The 17,980-nt window shown below is 35.1% G+C and overlaps 1 protein-coding gene across 1 annotated transcript in view; it reads left to right on the top strand.

Annotated features, from left to right (window-relative positions):
• LOC126887984 (ficolin-2-like) overlaps positions 1–17,980 on the top strand; it is a 48,934-nt gene that overhangs the window by 15,959 nt on the left and 14,995 nt on the right. The window contains exon 4 of the mRNA XM_050655957.1: positions 14,560–14,781. Within this exon, the coding sequence (XP_050511914.1) occupies positions 14,560–14,781 (222 nt within the window). The remainder of the gene's footprint in view (positions 1–14,559; positions 14,782–17,980) is intronic.

A 17,980-nucleotide genomic window follows, 5' to 3' on the forward strand; every position in this document is an offset into this window, starting at 1 on the left:
GGCTTAAATTGTGGAGAGTACAAGTCAACAGTTTAAAATCCACACAAATAACATTTACTTTAAAAAAAGGTGTCGCGGCTCCGGTTTCTATAAATAACACTCCACTACCAGTCAATACCGCCGTAAAATACCTGGGAATTCATTTAGATAGTAAACTTAATTGGGGCACCCACATCTGGAAGAAACGTCTTCAACTCGGCCTAATCTACAGGAAAATGTATTGGTACATGAGTAGGAAATCAAATCTTAGCCTGGAGAACAAAATTATGATTTATAAATGTATTTTAAAACCGGTGTGGCTATATGCAGCACAAATATGGGGAACAGCAAGTAATACCAACATTCAAAAACTTCAACGGTTCCAATCAAAAGTGTTGCGCCAGATCTGCAATGCCCCTTGGTATGTTACGAACCAGAGATTGCACCACGACCTACAGCTACCAACAGTTAGCGAAGCAATATCTGCTGTAAATTCTAGATACAAGACCAGACTATCCTGCCATCCAAATCCACTCGCCACGGACCTGCTCAACATTTCTCATGAAAGACGATCAAAAAGACCTGACCCTTTGGACCTCTAGTACATCTGGACATCAGAGCAACAACAGAGTGCAGTGTCATAGTGCAGTGAAATAATCATGTTTTAGTTTCAGTGATTTTTTAAACTTCTGTCGTATTTTTATTCATGTTCCTTAGACTTTTAATAATCATATTTTTATTGTCTGAACTGTCCACTATACTAAATTTTATCTATGTATGTATTATGTTCCAAGTAATTGTTAGATATGTCTTATTTTAAAATTATAATGTTATATGTCTTACTGGGTGCTCGCCACTGGGCGGCTTCCATCTGTGTTATTTTTCAATAATTATATGTATTGCTTATTGTTTGTGATCAGACAGATTGCAATAAACGTTGGATGTTAAAAAAAAAAAAAAGTTATGATATTGTGGCACATATGGTATACTAGTGACGTCATCCGTCTGGGCGTGATGACGTAATCGATGATTTTTTTAAATGAGAATAGGGATCGTGTGGTAGCTCATTTGAAAGGTTTTTCAATTCTCTATTCAGTAATGTAAACATTTACATAATTATTTATACAGGGTGTCCTTCTACTTCTTTTTTTGTCAAATAATTTAATTTAATAAAATTTTTTTGGACATGTATAAATAATTATGTAATGTTTATATTACTGAATAGAGAATTGAAGAACTTTTCAAATGAGCTAGCACACGACTCCTATTTTCATTTAAAAAAATCATCGATTACGTCATCACGTCCAGATGGATGACGTCACTAGTATATCATATATGCCACAATATCATAACTTAAAAATAAAAATCGACCTGTTTCGGGATTTTTCCTTAAAGTCGCCGGTTTACGAAATAACGAATTTATTCCTTTCATTTGCACCATACTGTCGGTGGAAAATAGTGTCGCGCACGCTTGATTAGCAATTAAAAAACGAAGAAGTTTTGAATATTGTATTGCAAAAAATTCTTAGGGATTTCATCAATCGATGTTTAAAGAATATCTACCTACCTTGGCAACATTCATTTTCAGTTTTTCACATAGTTTTTTAGGACTAAAAATGGCCGATTTCGCAATTTTTCAATTTTTATTCGCTTATATGTCAAAAACTATCATTTTTAGAGAAAAGTCACTAAAGACCTTTTCTGTTTGGAATGATCCAAAAAACCTAAAAAAAATTTTTCCATGCAAAAAAAAATAATTTTAAGAAAAAAACAAAAAAAAAACGTTTAAAAAATTTTTGACCACCTTTTGGTCCTGGAAACATGCAAATTTGTTAAAAGGAGTCCTTTTTGAGTAAGATTGTGCAAAAAATACGAATTAGAATATTTTCTCTAGCGGATGCGCAGTGGCTTTCTGGACTAATTTGAGTTTGACACTCCGTCAATATCAAACTAAATTTTAAATTAGGTATTAATAAAATATAAATGATATTTGGTAGTGAATTTAATTATTATTTAAAATAGATAAGATATTTAAAAATACAATTTAACTATATTTTAAAAGAAATAATTTATTAACAACTTTAAAAAGGCTTGTACGGGCTCCCGTTTAACGGGAGTACGTAATAATAATCTCTTCCATCTAAAATAAACTCTTCCATCTATTGTTGATGCTTCAAAACACATTACTATCATCATCATCATCACACAGCCAAATTTTTCCACTGTCGGACATAGGCCTTCTCAATATGTCTCCACCCTTCTCTGTCCTGGGCAGTTGCAATCCAGTTGGTCGCTATTTTCTTGATATCGTCGGTCCATCTGGTAGGTGGTCTTCCACGACTTCGTTTGTCCGCCCTTGGCCTCCACTCTAAGATCTTCCTAGTCCATCTGTTGTCTCTTTGTCTTGCGACGTGTCCTGACCATTTCCACTTCGACTTCGTAATGCGCTTTATGATGTCTTCCACTCCAGTTCTTAGCCGTAACTCATTATTTCGTATTCTGTCTCTCAAAGTTAGGCCAAGCATGGATCTTTCCATTTTTCGTTGTGCTACTTGTAGTTTTCTTATTGATGTTTTAGTCAATGTCAGTGTTTCAGCTCCATAAGTAAGCACCAGAAGTACGCACTGGTTAAATGCTTTTCTTTTTAGCTTAATTGGGATGTTTTCCTTGAACATGTCTCTTAGTTTACCATGTGCTGCCCATCCTAAAGCTATTCTTTGAGATAATTCGCATGTTTGGTTGTCTCTACTTATTTGTATTTCGTGGCCCAGATAGATGTATTTGTAAACTGTTTCGATATGGCAGTTTTCTAGTGTCAGTGGTCCGCTAGGTACTAAATTGGTCATCATTTTAGTTTTCCCAAAGTTTATTTCCAACCCTACTTTTTGAGAAACTCGTTGTAGTTCTTGCAGCATTTCGTAGGCTTCCTTTAAGTCGTCGGTTATGAAAACTATATCATCTGCATATCGTAGGTGGTTCAGCCTTTCGCCATCGACACTCAAACCTCTGTTTTCCCATTCTAACATCTGGAATTCATGCTGCATTACGGCATTAAATAGTTTTGGTGACATGTTGTCTCCTTGTCTAACTCCCCTTTTTAGTTTTATTTCTTGAGTTTGGGTATAGAGGTTTATTGCTGTTGTGGCATTTGCATATATATGTTGAATAATGTTGGAATATCGGTAGTCGATTCTACAATCTCTCAAAGCTCTTAAGATGGCTACCATTTCGATAGTGTCAATGGCTTTTTTGTAGTCAACAAATACTTGAACTAGCGGCCGGTTGTACTCCACAGTTTTTTCGATTAGGACCTTTACGCAAGTTAGATGGTTATTTGTACCATACCCAGGACGGAAACCTGCCTGTTCTCTAGGTTGGCATGTTTCTAGCTTGTTCTCAATTCTGGCAGTGATTATTCGAGCAAACAATTTATACAGGTGGTTTAGAAGACTAATTGGCCTATAGTTTTCGAGGTCTGTTTCATCTCCTTTCTTATGTATGAGGAGCGTTATAGAATTATTCGATTCAGCTGGTATGGCTTGGTTTTCTAAGCATATATTGAAAAGGTGTTTGATTGCCCTGATGAGAGCAGAGCCTCCGATTTTTAGCGCATCTGCCACTACTCCATCCTCTCCTGGTGCTTTGTTATTTTTCATTTTCTTTAAAGCACGATAGATTTCAGCCGTTTTTATCTCGGGAATATCCTCTGATACTATACTTTACTATACTTTATCAGAAATTAAATTTTTTGCCAAATTGAAAAAAAAAATATTGGTTACTTTATTAAGAGAATAATTAAAAGCTTCATACAACTTTATTTATTGGAAAAGACTGTAAGACTTGTACACACTTCTAAGTAGGTCAAAACAGCAGACGAGTGTATGATCTCAAAAAAAATTGATAGTGTGTAAAAAATGTTTTATTATCAGCTAAGTACTTTCAACACATAACGTGCCATCATAAGAGCTTCCCAAAAGGACATTTAAGATAAGATTTTTTTATATAAAATGAAAGATTGAAAAACTTACGTCCTCTTATAAAACCTTCAGAGAAGAGCAACTGCTAAACTACACAATAATAAACATAGATCCTGGGCAAAAGCCGCAGATATTGGGTATAACAACCCCTTAAATTGAATAAATTACATGTATTTTTTTTTTATTTTAAAAATACAACATGGCTGAGTCAAACCATTTTGAGCCCACGGCCACGTGAACAGCTGAGGAGGACTGTCATTCATTAAAATGATAAAGAAGGAGCCACTATCCTAGGCGACCTCTATATTCGTAAATAAGAATTAAAATTAATTAAAATTGAAAATGACTAAAAAACTAGTATAGGTTATGGGCCGGTTGTTCGAACGCTAATCAACAATGATCACTATCAAATATTTAATTACTGTCACAACTGTCAATGTCAACTTTGGTTGGGTTGCTGAAAACATAATTGATTATAATTATGAGATCAGTTAATCAATTAACACAACAATTATTAACATAATTGACTAAATAATTTCATAATTGTAATAAATAATTATGTTTTCAGCAACCCAATCAAATTTGACATTGACAGTTGTGACAGTAATTAAATATTTGATAATGATCATTTTTGATTAGCGTTCGAACAACCGGCCCTAATGAATTTTAAGTTGAGATATTAAATTTTTAAAGTTAAATTTTTAAAAAATTACTATTATTAATTGAAATGAAATGTTAACGTGTAAATAAGTTATAAAATTATTTTAAAAGAATTCTGAATATAACTTTTTCTTAATTAAAGGAAAATAATACGTACTATACAATAGATTTTGCAAATATGATAGAAAAGACAAATTTAATATTAAATGTATAGGTAGAAAAGTATAAAACTATACACTAAATTAATTCTGTGTCCGAATCTTGAACTTCTTCTTGAAACTCCTCATCTGAGCTCAAATATTAATTCTCTTCTTCTTCGTCAGACTGCCATCGAGACTCAGATTCATCTTCAACATGATCTGTAAATAGTTATAATATGTATTTAGAATTAATTAAAAATTAATTAGTGATTAATTAATTGAGTTGCTACGTATTCTTACTTATATAACCAATAGTTAATACTTTTCATTATATAACCAATCACATCACGTTTTTTACTTCTTAGTATATGACCAAAGTAGCTCATTTTTCTTTCCTTCATAGTGTTGAGTATTTCTTTTGCCTTTTTCATCTTTCTTAATGTTTCCGTGTTTGTTACATGTTGTGTCCATGATATTTTTACATTATTCGATTATCATTATTCGCACATCTCAACAATGGAAAGTCTTTCTTCAGATGCGCCCGTGATTGTCCAGGCTTCGACTCCGTATAAAAGGACAGAGAATACGTAGCAACTCAATTCATTAATCACTAATTAATTTTTATTTAATTCTAAATACTTATTACAACTATTTAGAGATCATGTAGAAGAGGAATCTGAGTCTCGAGCGGAGTCTGACGAAGAAGAAGAGAATGAATATTTAAGCTCAGTTGAGGAGTTTGAAGAATAAGTACAAGATTCGGACACAGAATTAATTTAGTTTATAGTTTTATACTTTTCTACCTTATATTTATAGATAATAATAAATTTGTCTTTTTCTCTCATATTTGCAAAATCTATTTTATAGTACGTATTATTTTCCTTTAATTAAGAAAAAGTGACTTAAAAAACTATAATATATAATTATTACTCTAACGTTTCGAGGCACAAAAAATGGGTATCGTCAGGTCAAGTGATTTTCTCGAGCGAACGGACTCGCTCAGCTACAACAGAGGACGCAAACATCTATCGGTATACGCTCTTTCTCAAACCTCTGCGTACCTATAGCGCTTTTTATTTATGTGCATGCGTAATTTGTTTGATCACCTGGCAGTTGGAAAATTTTACCAAAAAAAGCCTGTCTTTTTTAGAATATTTATTTTTAATATTAAAAAATACTCTGTCAAAATAACAATTGCACCTACCTTTACGGAAGGAATTTACATAGCTATGCATGTATAGTTGTGTATTTTATACTCGTTAATAGTATGTACAGATTCAGATGAAATCTTCTGAAGCTCAGATGCATCCCCTGAAAATAATCCTGGGGCGCCCATGCAAGTATCTTGCAGAGTTAAAATCGCCCTCAAATCGCCTGGCCTGTTTATTTTCTTTTATATTTGAATATTTAAATTTACTTTAAAGTCACGTCAATGATATTTTTTTAATACCATTTTTTACCCTTTTTTTAACTTTGGGTGGGAATTTTGGGGAAAATAACCGCTACCCTCCAGTCAGACCAGCATTTTTGTTTTAGGCTATCATGGAAGAGTCATCTGAAAAATTTTCAGGTTGCCTAAAATACCTACTCAAAAATGTCTCGCAACTCTGGGACCATTATGTTCGTATAAGAATAGGCTAGCAATGCATTGGAATTAATTAATTTATGAAAAGTACGTTGCTATTTATCTTTTCCATCTTCCTAGATTGTCTGTTTGTTAGAATTCATTTTTTCATCATTTCAAACTACAAATTTGACAAGTAGTTTTTACAAATACTAGAAGCTTCCCAAGGACATTTTTTGAATATTTGCTTTTAAATTCCTCATAATTATGAACCTCTGAATATCGGGAATTTTGATAGCTTCCTGAGCTAATATAGCTTATCTTAATGACGTTTCTAGCTAAACCAAAGGTTATTACGTGTACCAACAATCAAACTGACAAAATAGTGGATGACCAATTGACATAGGCAGTCTCCATAGATAGAAGAGTGAGGCAAGGATGCATTCGGTTCCCGTTGTTGTTTAATCTACACTTTGAATATAATCTTCGAGCCGGCGCTGATGGGAGAACTATAAATAGAAAGGCGTATTAGTCAACAAAGTGTATCTCATCATCATCATGACAAAGCCAAATTTGTCCACTGTTGGACATATGCCTCCTCAAGATGTCTCCACCCTTCTATGTCCTGGGCAGCTGCAATCCAGTTTGTCGCTATTCTTTTAATGTCGTCGGTCCATCTGGTGGGTGGTCTTCCACGACTTCACTTGTCTGCCCTTGGCCGCCACTTTAAGTCTTCTTTGTCCGTCTTTTGTCTCTCTGTCTTGCGACGTGTCTTGACCATTTCCACTTTAACTTCGCAATGCGTTTTATGATGTCTTCCACTCCAGTTCTTCGCAGTAACTCATCATTTCGTATTATGTCTCTCAAAGTTAGGCCAAGCATGGATCTTTTCATTTTTCGTTGTCCTGTTTGTAATTTTCATATCGACGTTTCAGTCAGTGTCAATGTTTCAGCTCCGTAAGTAAGCACCGGAAGTACGCACTGGTTAAATGCTTTTCTTTTTAGCTTTATTGGGATGTTTCTCTTGAACACGTCTCTCAGTTTGCCATCCTAGAGCTAGTGCAGTTTTTCTAGAAAAATTGCGTCTAAACAACATTAAATATGCTGACGACGCAGTCGTTTTTTGCAGATAGTCTAGATGGTTTACAAAGTACATATTATGTCGCGCATATCAGATATAAGTAGAGAGAATACACCCGATCTCAATACGAAAAAAAAAACAGTTACACATACCTTGGTACCAACATAAACAGCCAATACAGACAGTGGAGACACTCAAGTGAAATAAAGCAATGCATAGGAAAAGCGAGATCAGGGTTCATAATGATGAAGGATTTTTTTAGAAGTCACGATTTGCCACTGGCTACCAAAATCTCAATCGTCAGACGTTATGTATTTTCTAGGTTATTATACTAAGAACCCTGGCAACCAAGTGACGTCATATAACGTCGAGGAAACGTCAGTTTTGGTCAGATATATACACGTGTTTGAAAATTACGTCATATAGACGTCTTTTGTAATTGATTTTAAATACGTAAGATTACTGACGTTAAAATACGTTTAAAAAACGTTTTCATTTCAGACAGTTTAAGTCTGACGTCACAAAATTGGGAGGAGCTTGCGTTTGTGTTACTCCAAAAAATTTCGTTAAATAATGTTCATAAGAAAATTCTCATTTAGGTATTGCTTACGTGGTTTCTGTTTTGAGTGATAAAATAAGAATTTGCATTAAATATTTAGTTGAAGAAATGTGTTAATTAAGAGATTTGTATTCGTTTTTGCTCACTGAGTTAGTTAAATGCAGTATTCTTCTTGACAACTGTTTGAGGTTATGTTTATTTTCTGTTAATGAACTAATTATGTGTTATCGAGTTTTAAATTAATGTTTAGCTTTTTAAAATTGCTTTAGCAGTCTACAAGATTTAACTATGAGATGGAAAAGTAAAATGACGCTCATGTACTACTGTATACAGGTTTTCCACAATGAGTTGTTCATGATTCTTTTTTATTTAATGGACAGCGTTAAATTAAGACATTAAGTATGCTGGATAATTGGTTCATAAATTATTTATTAGTTTATATGTTGTTTCAGTTTTGACACAGTAAGTAGGTATACTTATATAAAAAGTGAAAATTCTATCTTGCGAGGGCTGGTACAATCATGCAGAATCAATGTTAGATTGCTTCTAATGCACAAGCAATCTTAAACGAATGGTAGTATATCTTCGACACATGGGACATAGACCTATATAGGTTTCATGTTACCTATTTTTTATACTACCTATTTTGAAAAATCAGAAAGAAGGTGACTTTTTGAAAGTATTAAAGACGTGATTTTATCGACGTATAAAAGTCGTCAGCTCTTTGACGTTTTAAAATCGTCACAATTATGACGTCAAATCGATGAGACAAATACATGTGATTTTCAACGTCGGTACTACGTCATAGAAACACGTCAATTGGTCATTTTTATGACGTGTTATCTACGTTATAAAAACGTCGTTTGGTTGCCTGGGAAGTAGGTACAGACCTGGACATTTTCCTAAACGTCTTTAAGAAAACTCGAGGCATTCGAGATATGGTTTTACAGACGCATTTTAAGATTTTTGTGGGTGGATCGTGTGACTAATGTTGAGGTCCTACCTGGAATGGGCAAGGAATGCGAGATTCCACCATTAGTAGTGTTCGCGCTGTACAACATGAACGTATTCAGAGTAAGTTCGGGATTAGTTTCCAAGGCGCAGGCCTCAACGTAAACTTATCCTGGACATGCTCAGGATTTTTCGCTCCGCGAACAATTTTCGGATTCGTAATCTAATGACGGGTTGCATACATTAAGGTTAGAGAAGGAAGCCTTTTGTTGTCCATTTCTTATTTCGAAATCAATGTCAAAAAAAATGCAAATGCAACAAATTTTGTATGTCAACAAAGAGAAAGAGAATAAAATCAACAGGCAAAGGATTAACTTTCTATTCAATAATTCAATGCCTTTCTTAGATATTAGAAATTTGATTAGCGTCTTTCTTTATAATTTCGACAATATAATGTGGAATGTGGTATTTCCACGCCGAAATGGGGCTTACATTTTTGTATAGAGTAAAAGGATTGTTGATATTTACATATAAAAATTACCTTTAACTTCCTGGGGGTTGAACATTATCTGAAGGAAGGAATAATTTAGTAAAGCAATAATTTTCAATTTTGATATGTATGTATTGAATTTGATAGGTTGTGGTTGTGGCATTGTGTTGTGGTTTATTACACCACAAAAATAATAAAATATAACAAGACACAAGAAATAGTTTCAGAATAAGTTTGATGTGTTCTTTATTTCCCGGTTTTTTCATTTTCCGGTAGCAGGTAGGAACTCCTTTTGGATAGTCCTATCAGGGAAATTGAATCAATCCCTGCCTTCTGCAGATTCCAGGTGTTTCCTGACCCGGGAAACTAGTACCTGCTAAGGGTCCCCTGTCCAGGGTCACGGATGAAGCCCACAACGGCATCCAGGGCGGAGAAGAAGGTCTTCACAACGGTCTGGAGGACGGAGGTGGCAGCCCCCTGGTTTTAGGGCTTGTATAAAATCGAACCTGGAAATCGGCAGCTGGTTTTTCAGTATCTGTATTGAGCGGAAGTCATTTAGGCCAGAACGGTCAATACAGAATAGTACTCGGTGCGGTGGCAACCACTTAAACAGCGTGTACACAGCGGTGTAGAAAGCCAAGGGAATGACTACTACACTATTTTTCCCAGGTTAATCAATATGGCTGAGGAAATAAACGATGGCCCCGAGTACGGGCGCTTCTTAAATGGGGCAGGGGTGCGAAGAATCTCCCGCTTGGCCAAATTTGATATACAGAGAAGTTGTAGAATAGGCACATGGAATGTGCGGAGTTTATATGAACCAGGAAAAACACACAATGCCATAAATGAGATGAAAAGGCTGCAAATATCAATTCTGGGTATCAGTGAAATGCGATGGCCCGGATCTGGCCAATGCCATGTGGATGATCATGAAGTATATTATGCAGGAGAAGAGAGTAATTACCATCGTCATGGTGTAGGATTTATAGTCTCAAACGAGGTTAGCAAATGTGTTAGAGCGGTATGCCAGGTATCTGAACGAGTCATAATGATTCAGTTGAACGCGAAACCCAGAAACATAAATTTAATACAAGTGTATGCACCGACAGCGGAAAGTGAACTGGAAGAACTTGACAAGTTCTACGCCGATGTAAAAACTGTTACCGACCAACTCAAGACTAGAGATCTCACCATTCTGATGGGTGACCTTAATGCTAAGATAGGAAAAGGCAGACAAAGTAATATTATTGGCTGTTATGGACTGGGCGATAGAAATGAAAGGGGAGACTATTTCGCAGATTTTTGCAAAGAACATAATCTATGTATAATGAATACCTTTTTCAAATTACCTAAAAGGAGATTATATACGTGGAAATCTCCAGCAGATACCCCCAATAATATCGTAAGAAACCAAATTGACTACATAACCATCAGTGAGCGTTACAGAAATGCAGTAAAGTCTGTAAAAACCTATCCTGGCGCCGATGTGCCATCTGATCACAATCTATTGTTAGCCGAAATAAAATTAAAACTTAAACGGATAAAACAACCACGACCCTCTAACAAACTGGATACCGATTTTATTAGAAACAACAGTCAGGAGATTTCAAACAATTTAGAGAGCAATTTTGAGAATAGCGAACAACAAGAATCCATCGAGGATCATTGGAACCAAATCAAAACGATTATAAGCAACTCAACTCCAAACTTCAAAGAGAAAAATCAAAAGAAGCAACAGTGGATGAACGATGAGATTTTGAATTTGATGGAAAAAAGACGCAAATTTAAGAATCAAAACATCGAAATGTATAAACGCATTAATAAAGAGATAAGGACTAAAATACGAGCGGCAAAAGAAACATACTTTGAAAAAAAATGTTTAGAAATTGAAGAGTTGCAGAGAAAACATGATTCATTTAATATGTATAAAAAAATAAAAGAACTCACCGGTCAGAACAAAAAACATGCAAATAACATCGTTGATAGAGACGGAAAACTGATTATCACAGATTTGGATAAAATAGACAGATGGAAAGAATACATTGAGGAACTGTTTAATGATGAAAGGCCCGAGCTTGAAATTAACGAAGTAGTTACAGGACCTGACATAACTATGGACGAAATTGAACAAGCAATAAGATTAGCAAAGACCAGAAAAGCGACGGGACCAGACGAAATACCGAATGAAATAATAAAGCTCTTCGAAAATTCAGGTAAAAGATCTCTCCTTCATCTTTTTAATAAAGTTTATCAAACTGGCTATATACCAACGGATTGGCTGCTGTCGACTTTTGTGACGATACCTAAAAAAGCAAACGCGAAAAGATGTAGTGACTACCGAACCATTAGCTTGATGAGTCATGTTTTAAAGATATTTCTACGAATTTTGCACTCTAGGATGTACCAAAAAATAGAAGAACAGCTTGGTGATACACAGTTTGGATTCCGCAATAACCTTGGGACCAGAGAAGCACTGTTTAGTATTCAGGTTATGGTACAGAGATGCAGAGATGTCGGACATCCGGTTTATATGTGTTTCATTGACTTTGAGAAGGCCTTTGATCGGGTAAAACATACGGAAATGATTGCTATTCTTCAGAAAGTGGGTATTGATGATAAAGACCTACGCATTATAAAAAATCTTTACTGGCATCAACGTGCAAACATCAGGATTGGCTGGGACACGTCTGAAGAACTTCAAATACGAAGAGGAGTAAGGCAGGGCTGCATTTTGTCCCCACTAATATTTAACATCTATTCTGAGTTTGTTTTCAATAAAGCAGTGGATAATGCTCAATGTGGTATCAAAATGAATGGCGTCAATATTAATAATTTGAGATATGCGGATGACACGGTGTTTATGAAGAACTTCAACATCTGATTAATAGGATTACCACAACGTATGATGAATATGGACTCAAGCTAAACACCGCAAAGACCAAGGTGATGGTTGTCAGTAAGACGCCAATACAACCGGAAATAGTAACAGCTTATGGTGAACAATTAGAAAGAACTAACAGTATCACCTACCTTGGTTGTAATCTAAATGAGAACTGGGACATGAGCAAAGAAATTAGAATACGTATAGAGAAGGCCAGAGCTGCATTCTTTAAGATAAAGAAACTTTTATGTGGAAACAACATTACTTTGAATCTTAAAATTAGATTAGTGAGATGTTATGTGTTCTCTACTCTTTTGTACGGTGTCGAAGGTTGGACTTTAACAGATACTCTTCTCAAGAAATTGGAAGCCTTTGAAATTTGGGTATACCGAAGAATCCTACGAATAAGTTGGGTGGATAGAGTTCGTAACGAAGTTGTTTTGCACCGAATGGGAAAAGTCACAGAAGTCGTCAGAACAGTTAAAAATCGAAAACTTGAATATTTTGCCCATGTTATGCGACACCCAGAGAGATATAATATACTCCATTTAATAATACAAGGCAAGGTAGACGGAAGAAGAGGGCCAGGTCGAAGAAGAACGTCATGGCTTAAAAACCTGAGAGAATGGTATAACAGATCCTCTGCATCCCTTTTCCGAGCTGCCGTTAACAAAATTACTATAGCCAATTTGATAGCCAACGTTCGATAATCGAGCACGGCACATGAAGAAGAAGAAGTTCTTTATTTTTCATTATATTCAATAAGAGACTAATTTAACTCATAAATTAAACTGAAAAATAAACCACAAGGATATGTAGGTACTTATAAGCTCATCTAGATAGAAGAAATTAAGTAAAAACAGAGTATAATTTATTGTAATACTTGTTTGGTGGTAATACATACTACCATAATAGATAATTATCGAATATCGAATGAAAATAATACTAGAAAAGATATCTACTTATTTATAAACATACGAAATGGAAAACATTGACAAAAACAACTAAAAAACCTTTAATATAAAAAATATTAAAATTTGTTTGAAGAATATTATATAAATGATACAACACTTTACATAATTTCAAAACTTTAAAAACCAGAATCTACGTCTACAAGTTGCTTAACAAAACAATCTTTTAGCTTAAGAATTGGAAGGAGTAAGAACAGAAATGTCAAGAAATTCTTCCCAAATATTTTGTGCGCCTGTGCGAACTTAAAATCCGAAACAAAATCCTCGAACGTCGAGAGGGTATTCCGGACACGTTCAATCTCTTTTTTCTGTACTGCGCGAACACCGAATTAAAAATCCGGAGGGTGTTCAGAGGGAAAGATTCAACCTCCGCGAACGCTCGATTTTGTAATGCGCAGGCGTTCTCCCTCTGGGTACCCTCGGGTTGCCCAGCGCGATCAAAGCTATTAAAGAGAGCAAACTAGATTATCTTGACCATGTTAGCGGGAATCAATGGAGATATGGCTTGTTGCAACTCATTCTTTAGGGCAAGGTATTTGAAAATAGATAACATAATAGAAGAAGAATATCTTGGCTTCAAAACCTGAGAAAGTGGTTCAATATATCGGTAACCTGACTATTCCGAATAGCAGCAAGGAAAGTTAGGTTAGCCATGCTGATTGCCAACATCCGGAACGAATTGGAACCGTGAGAAGAAGAAGAACAACCACTAACTACGAAATCCGTTTTAAAGATGCAACAAAACCTGCTTGAGAGTTATTGTGGACTTAGATCGGTTTTTCGTAGGAATCGGAGAGTTCGATCGCTTTTCCATACAGGACTTATTTTATATGTCGGTCTAGATGGTCTACTTAGCTGAGGCGCAGTCGATCGACAAGCTTAGTGGATTTGCAATTTGCGGTCGCTGGTTCGAGCCTCAGCTAGGTCATGAAATTAATAAAAGGCCAACGCCGTAGTACAAAACTCCATAGAGTCTACGACTTGGTCTGGAATAAACTGGCATCTCATCGGCCTATGGAGGAGCGGTACGGCAAGGGATAAGGGCTTGCGGCTTGTTGATACTCCTCCATAGATCCCTACCGAAGGGCGTTGACGCCTAAGAACGGTGTATATATATACTTATTTTATTCGAGGTTTTTAGTGACAGATCGGTTTTTTATTAATTTCAAGTGCCAAGAATAAAATAGCAGACACGAAACTATGTATAAGAAATGATGTATAATTTAAATTCGGGCTTAATGTGACTTACATTGTCTTTCCCATGTACTGTTCTAATACTTTAAGTCAAACTAATTTATTATTTTAGGTAATAATAAATCTGGAATATATGAGATTAAGCCCAGGACTAGCAGTAAACCTTTTGCTGTCCTTTGCGACATGGAAATTCAAGGCGGGGGATGGACACATATTCAGAAAAGGTTCGATGGATCTCAGGATTTTTACCGAGAGTGGAGAGATTACAAGTTTGGCTTTGGAAATCTAGATGGAGAGTTCTGGATTGGATTAGAGAACATTCACCATATGACAGGTAAGGCCGGATGTAATATGGTACATTTTATGGTACGGAATAAAAAAATTCAATTAGTAGATTTTTTGGCGGGCATTTGACGCTGGTTGGAGATCATTATCATTACCATTAATTAGCTAATGGCGACCACTACTGGACAAGGGCCTCCCTTAATTCCTTTCAATATTGTATACACTGGCCCGCTTGTCATCAGTTTCTCGCTACTTTTTTCACGTCATCTGTACATATATTCGTTGGTAGGCCTCGGCTTCTCTTATACTTTCTGGGTCTTTATTCTATGTTTCGTCTTATTAGCCCTCTTGTGCCTTGCCCAATTTCACTTTAACATCGTGATTATTTCGATGATATCCCGAACTTCAGATATTTGCCTTATTTTTTGGTGTACTAGCTGGTCCCGACGACTCTCGTCAAACACTACATATTGCTTTTCTCTTATTATACACATAGTTTTAAGAGTTATGCATTACCTAAAATTATGCCCATTTTTATAGCTGATTTTTTCATGTAAAAAGTAACGAATTTCGCTATTTTTCTCATTATTTTAGTTTTTCTTTGGAATTTAAACAGTTGGGCAAAAGTTTACTCAAACTCCTTATTTGTACTTACTTATACTGGGTATAAAAGGTAATAAGTAAGTCAAGTCATAACTAAGCACAAACTCCAGGGGCGGACAGCTCTGCGAGGGACAAAGGGTGGCAGAGAGGGGTGAATATGCAAATTTAGTCCATTTACTAACAGTTTTACTCCGAGAACAATTTGGATTGCCATGAAATTTGGCAAACGCTTCGCTTAGCTAACATGTCAAAGAATAAAAGTGGTAGGTATTGTAATAATGTGTGCCTTTGCCATGAGGGTGAATACCACACCTTCTCGGGGTTGAAAAAACATACGTTTGGAATAAGTCGGGAAGTGGATAAACCGACTGATTCTAAGTAACTTTTGTTCTATAGTTTTTCTGGTCAATACTTTGCGAGTTATCTCCGAGTGAATATTTCAATTTTTCCACAAAAAACAGACGTTTTTAGACAATAATTCAAAAAGTATCTATTTTGTCGAAAAAAATGTTCTTAGCAAAAATATAGATAATAAAAAAGTGGAAAAAATGATATACGTATGAAGTATGTATATCCAACAGAAGCAGACTTGTAGCTAATGAAAAGTAGGTTCTTATTCGTCATATTTAAAATCTAAGCTGAACTTAAAATTATCCAAAAACTCTTCGGAGGAAACTCACAACAAATTTTTTAAAGTGCTCTTAAAAAAGCTTTTTATTCGCTTTTTAAAAAGTTTCTATCATCAAAAGTAAGCCAGTTACGCTCAAAATCAAAGTACCTCCTTTTTGGTAAAGACTATCGTGAAAATCACTGCCGAATTAGCAACTGAAATGAAATTAATCATTATCACTTCACAAGTTATTTTACTTATGTATTGTTTATATGATTTTTAAGTTTCGTAGGTTCAAAATGCTTATTTTTGAAAAACTTTGGGTTATAATTTTTTTTTTTTTTTTGAAAAAATGTCTTTTTTCAAAATATCCTAAATATATATTTTTTAAATATCTAATTATTAGTGACAACAAAAATTTCAAAGGGTAAAAAGATATAGGTATTGCTTTTCTGAATATTTCACATTTTTTGTTTTTTTTTGTAAGACAAAAATTGATTAAGATATTGCTGCTCAAAATTTGCATATATTCGTGATTAGTTACTCATTCAAGGCATTTCAACTACAGCCCTTTTAAAAATAAGCACTTTGAACCGATGAAACTTAAAGATCTTACAAACAATATATCAGTAAATTAACTTGTGAAGCGATAACGATTAATTTAATTTGGGGTGCTAATTAGGGGGTGATGTTTTTACTGATATTTACGATATTTTTACCAAACACAAAGGGACCAACTTTGTATTGGTCGCAATTTACTTACGTTGGATGCGAGAAACTTTTTTTAAAATCAAAAATAAAGCTTTTTTAAACACTTAAAAAGTTCTCCATAACGAGTTTTCCTCGAAAGATACTTCATTTTTTATTTATTGCCCATGCACTTTGAAATATTCGATTTGGAATTTTAATAATAAAAAGCTAGTTTTCATTAGCTATAACTCGTTTTCTAACGAGTCTACGAACTTCATACATACGCCATTTGCTTAAATTTTTTTCATACTATATTTTTGATGGGAATATTTCTTTCGATAAAATAAATACGTTATGAGTTATTTGCGAAAAACCGTTAAAAAACGTGGTTTTTTGGTAGTGGATTTTTTGTTGAAAAATGAACATATTCGCTTGCAAATAACTCGAAAAATATTGACTTTGTGAAAAACACTATAGAATACCGAGAAGGGGTAGTACTCACCCCCAGGACAAAAGCACACATCGGCACAATATCACTTTTATTCTTTGACATGTTGACTATGCGTATGTAAAATTTTGTGGTAATCCAAGCTGTTCTTTAAAATTCGGAGCACAAAAAGTAAATGGACTAAATTTTCATACTCTCTTGTCCGCCACCCCTTTGGTCCCTGGAGATGTTGGTTAGTTACATGATTTACTTATTTTCAAATTCTGGTGTACCATCTCGATATAGCGTCACAAACAACCGCGAGTTTCACCTTTATAATTTGCATATTCGAATGGACACTAAATAAAATGGACATATAAACGAATGGACACTAAATAGAAAAAAAAAAGAATGGAACAGCCACATAACCAGAATGGGGGAGACACGTGTGGTCAAAATAGCACGAGATAAATCACCAATCGGCAGAAGAAGTATCGGCCGACCGCGCAAAATATGGAGTGACAACCTTCCCTAGAGGTATTAATCCGCCAATGAACAAGCAGAATTGCTTATAAAGAGGAAGAAGAAGAAGAAGAATTTGCATATTCCTCACTGTCCACCACCCCTTTGTCCCTCACGGAGCTGTTCACCCCTGGAGATGTTACGTAGTTACGTGGTACTAGTCATGACCTACTGATTCCCAAAGTTTGGTGTATTTGATCACGAACGTCACAAAAAAAAAACAATGAAAACCGCGACTTTTACCCCTTAAAACTACCCTCGTTGTAACTCGAAAGTCGTGTACACTGTACATAACTAATCCAACATATTATCCTTGTATAGTTTGTCCATACTACCGATCATGAGCAAAATCCGCTTCCATCTATCTGACTACCAGACCTACAAACGAGGAAATAA

The sequence above is a fragment of the Diabrotica virgifera genome, chromosome 7 (genome assembly GCF_917563875.1).
Source record: "Diabrotica virgifera virgifera chromosome 7, PGI_DIABVI_V3a".
In the NCBI taxonomy this organism is placed as follows: domain Eukaryota; kingdom Metazoa; phylum Arthropoda; class Insecta; order Coleoptera; family Chrysomelidae; genus Diabrotica; species Diabrotica virgifera.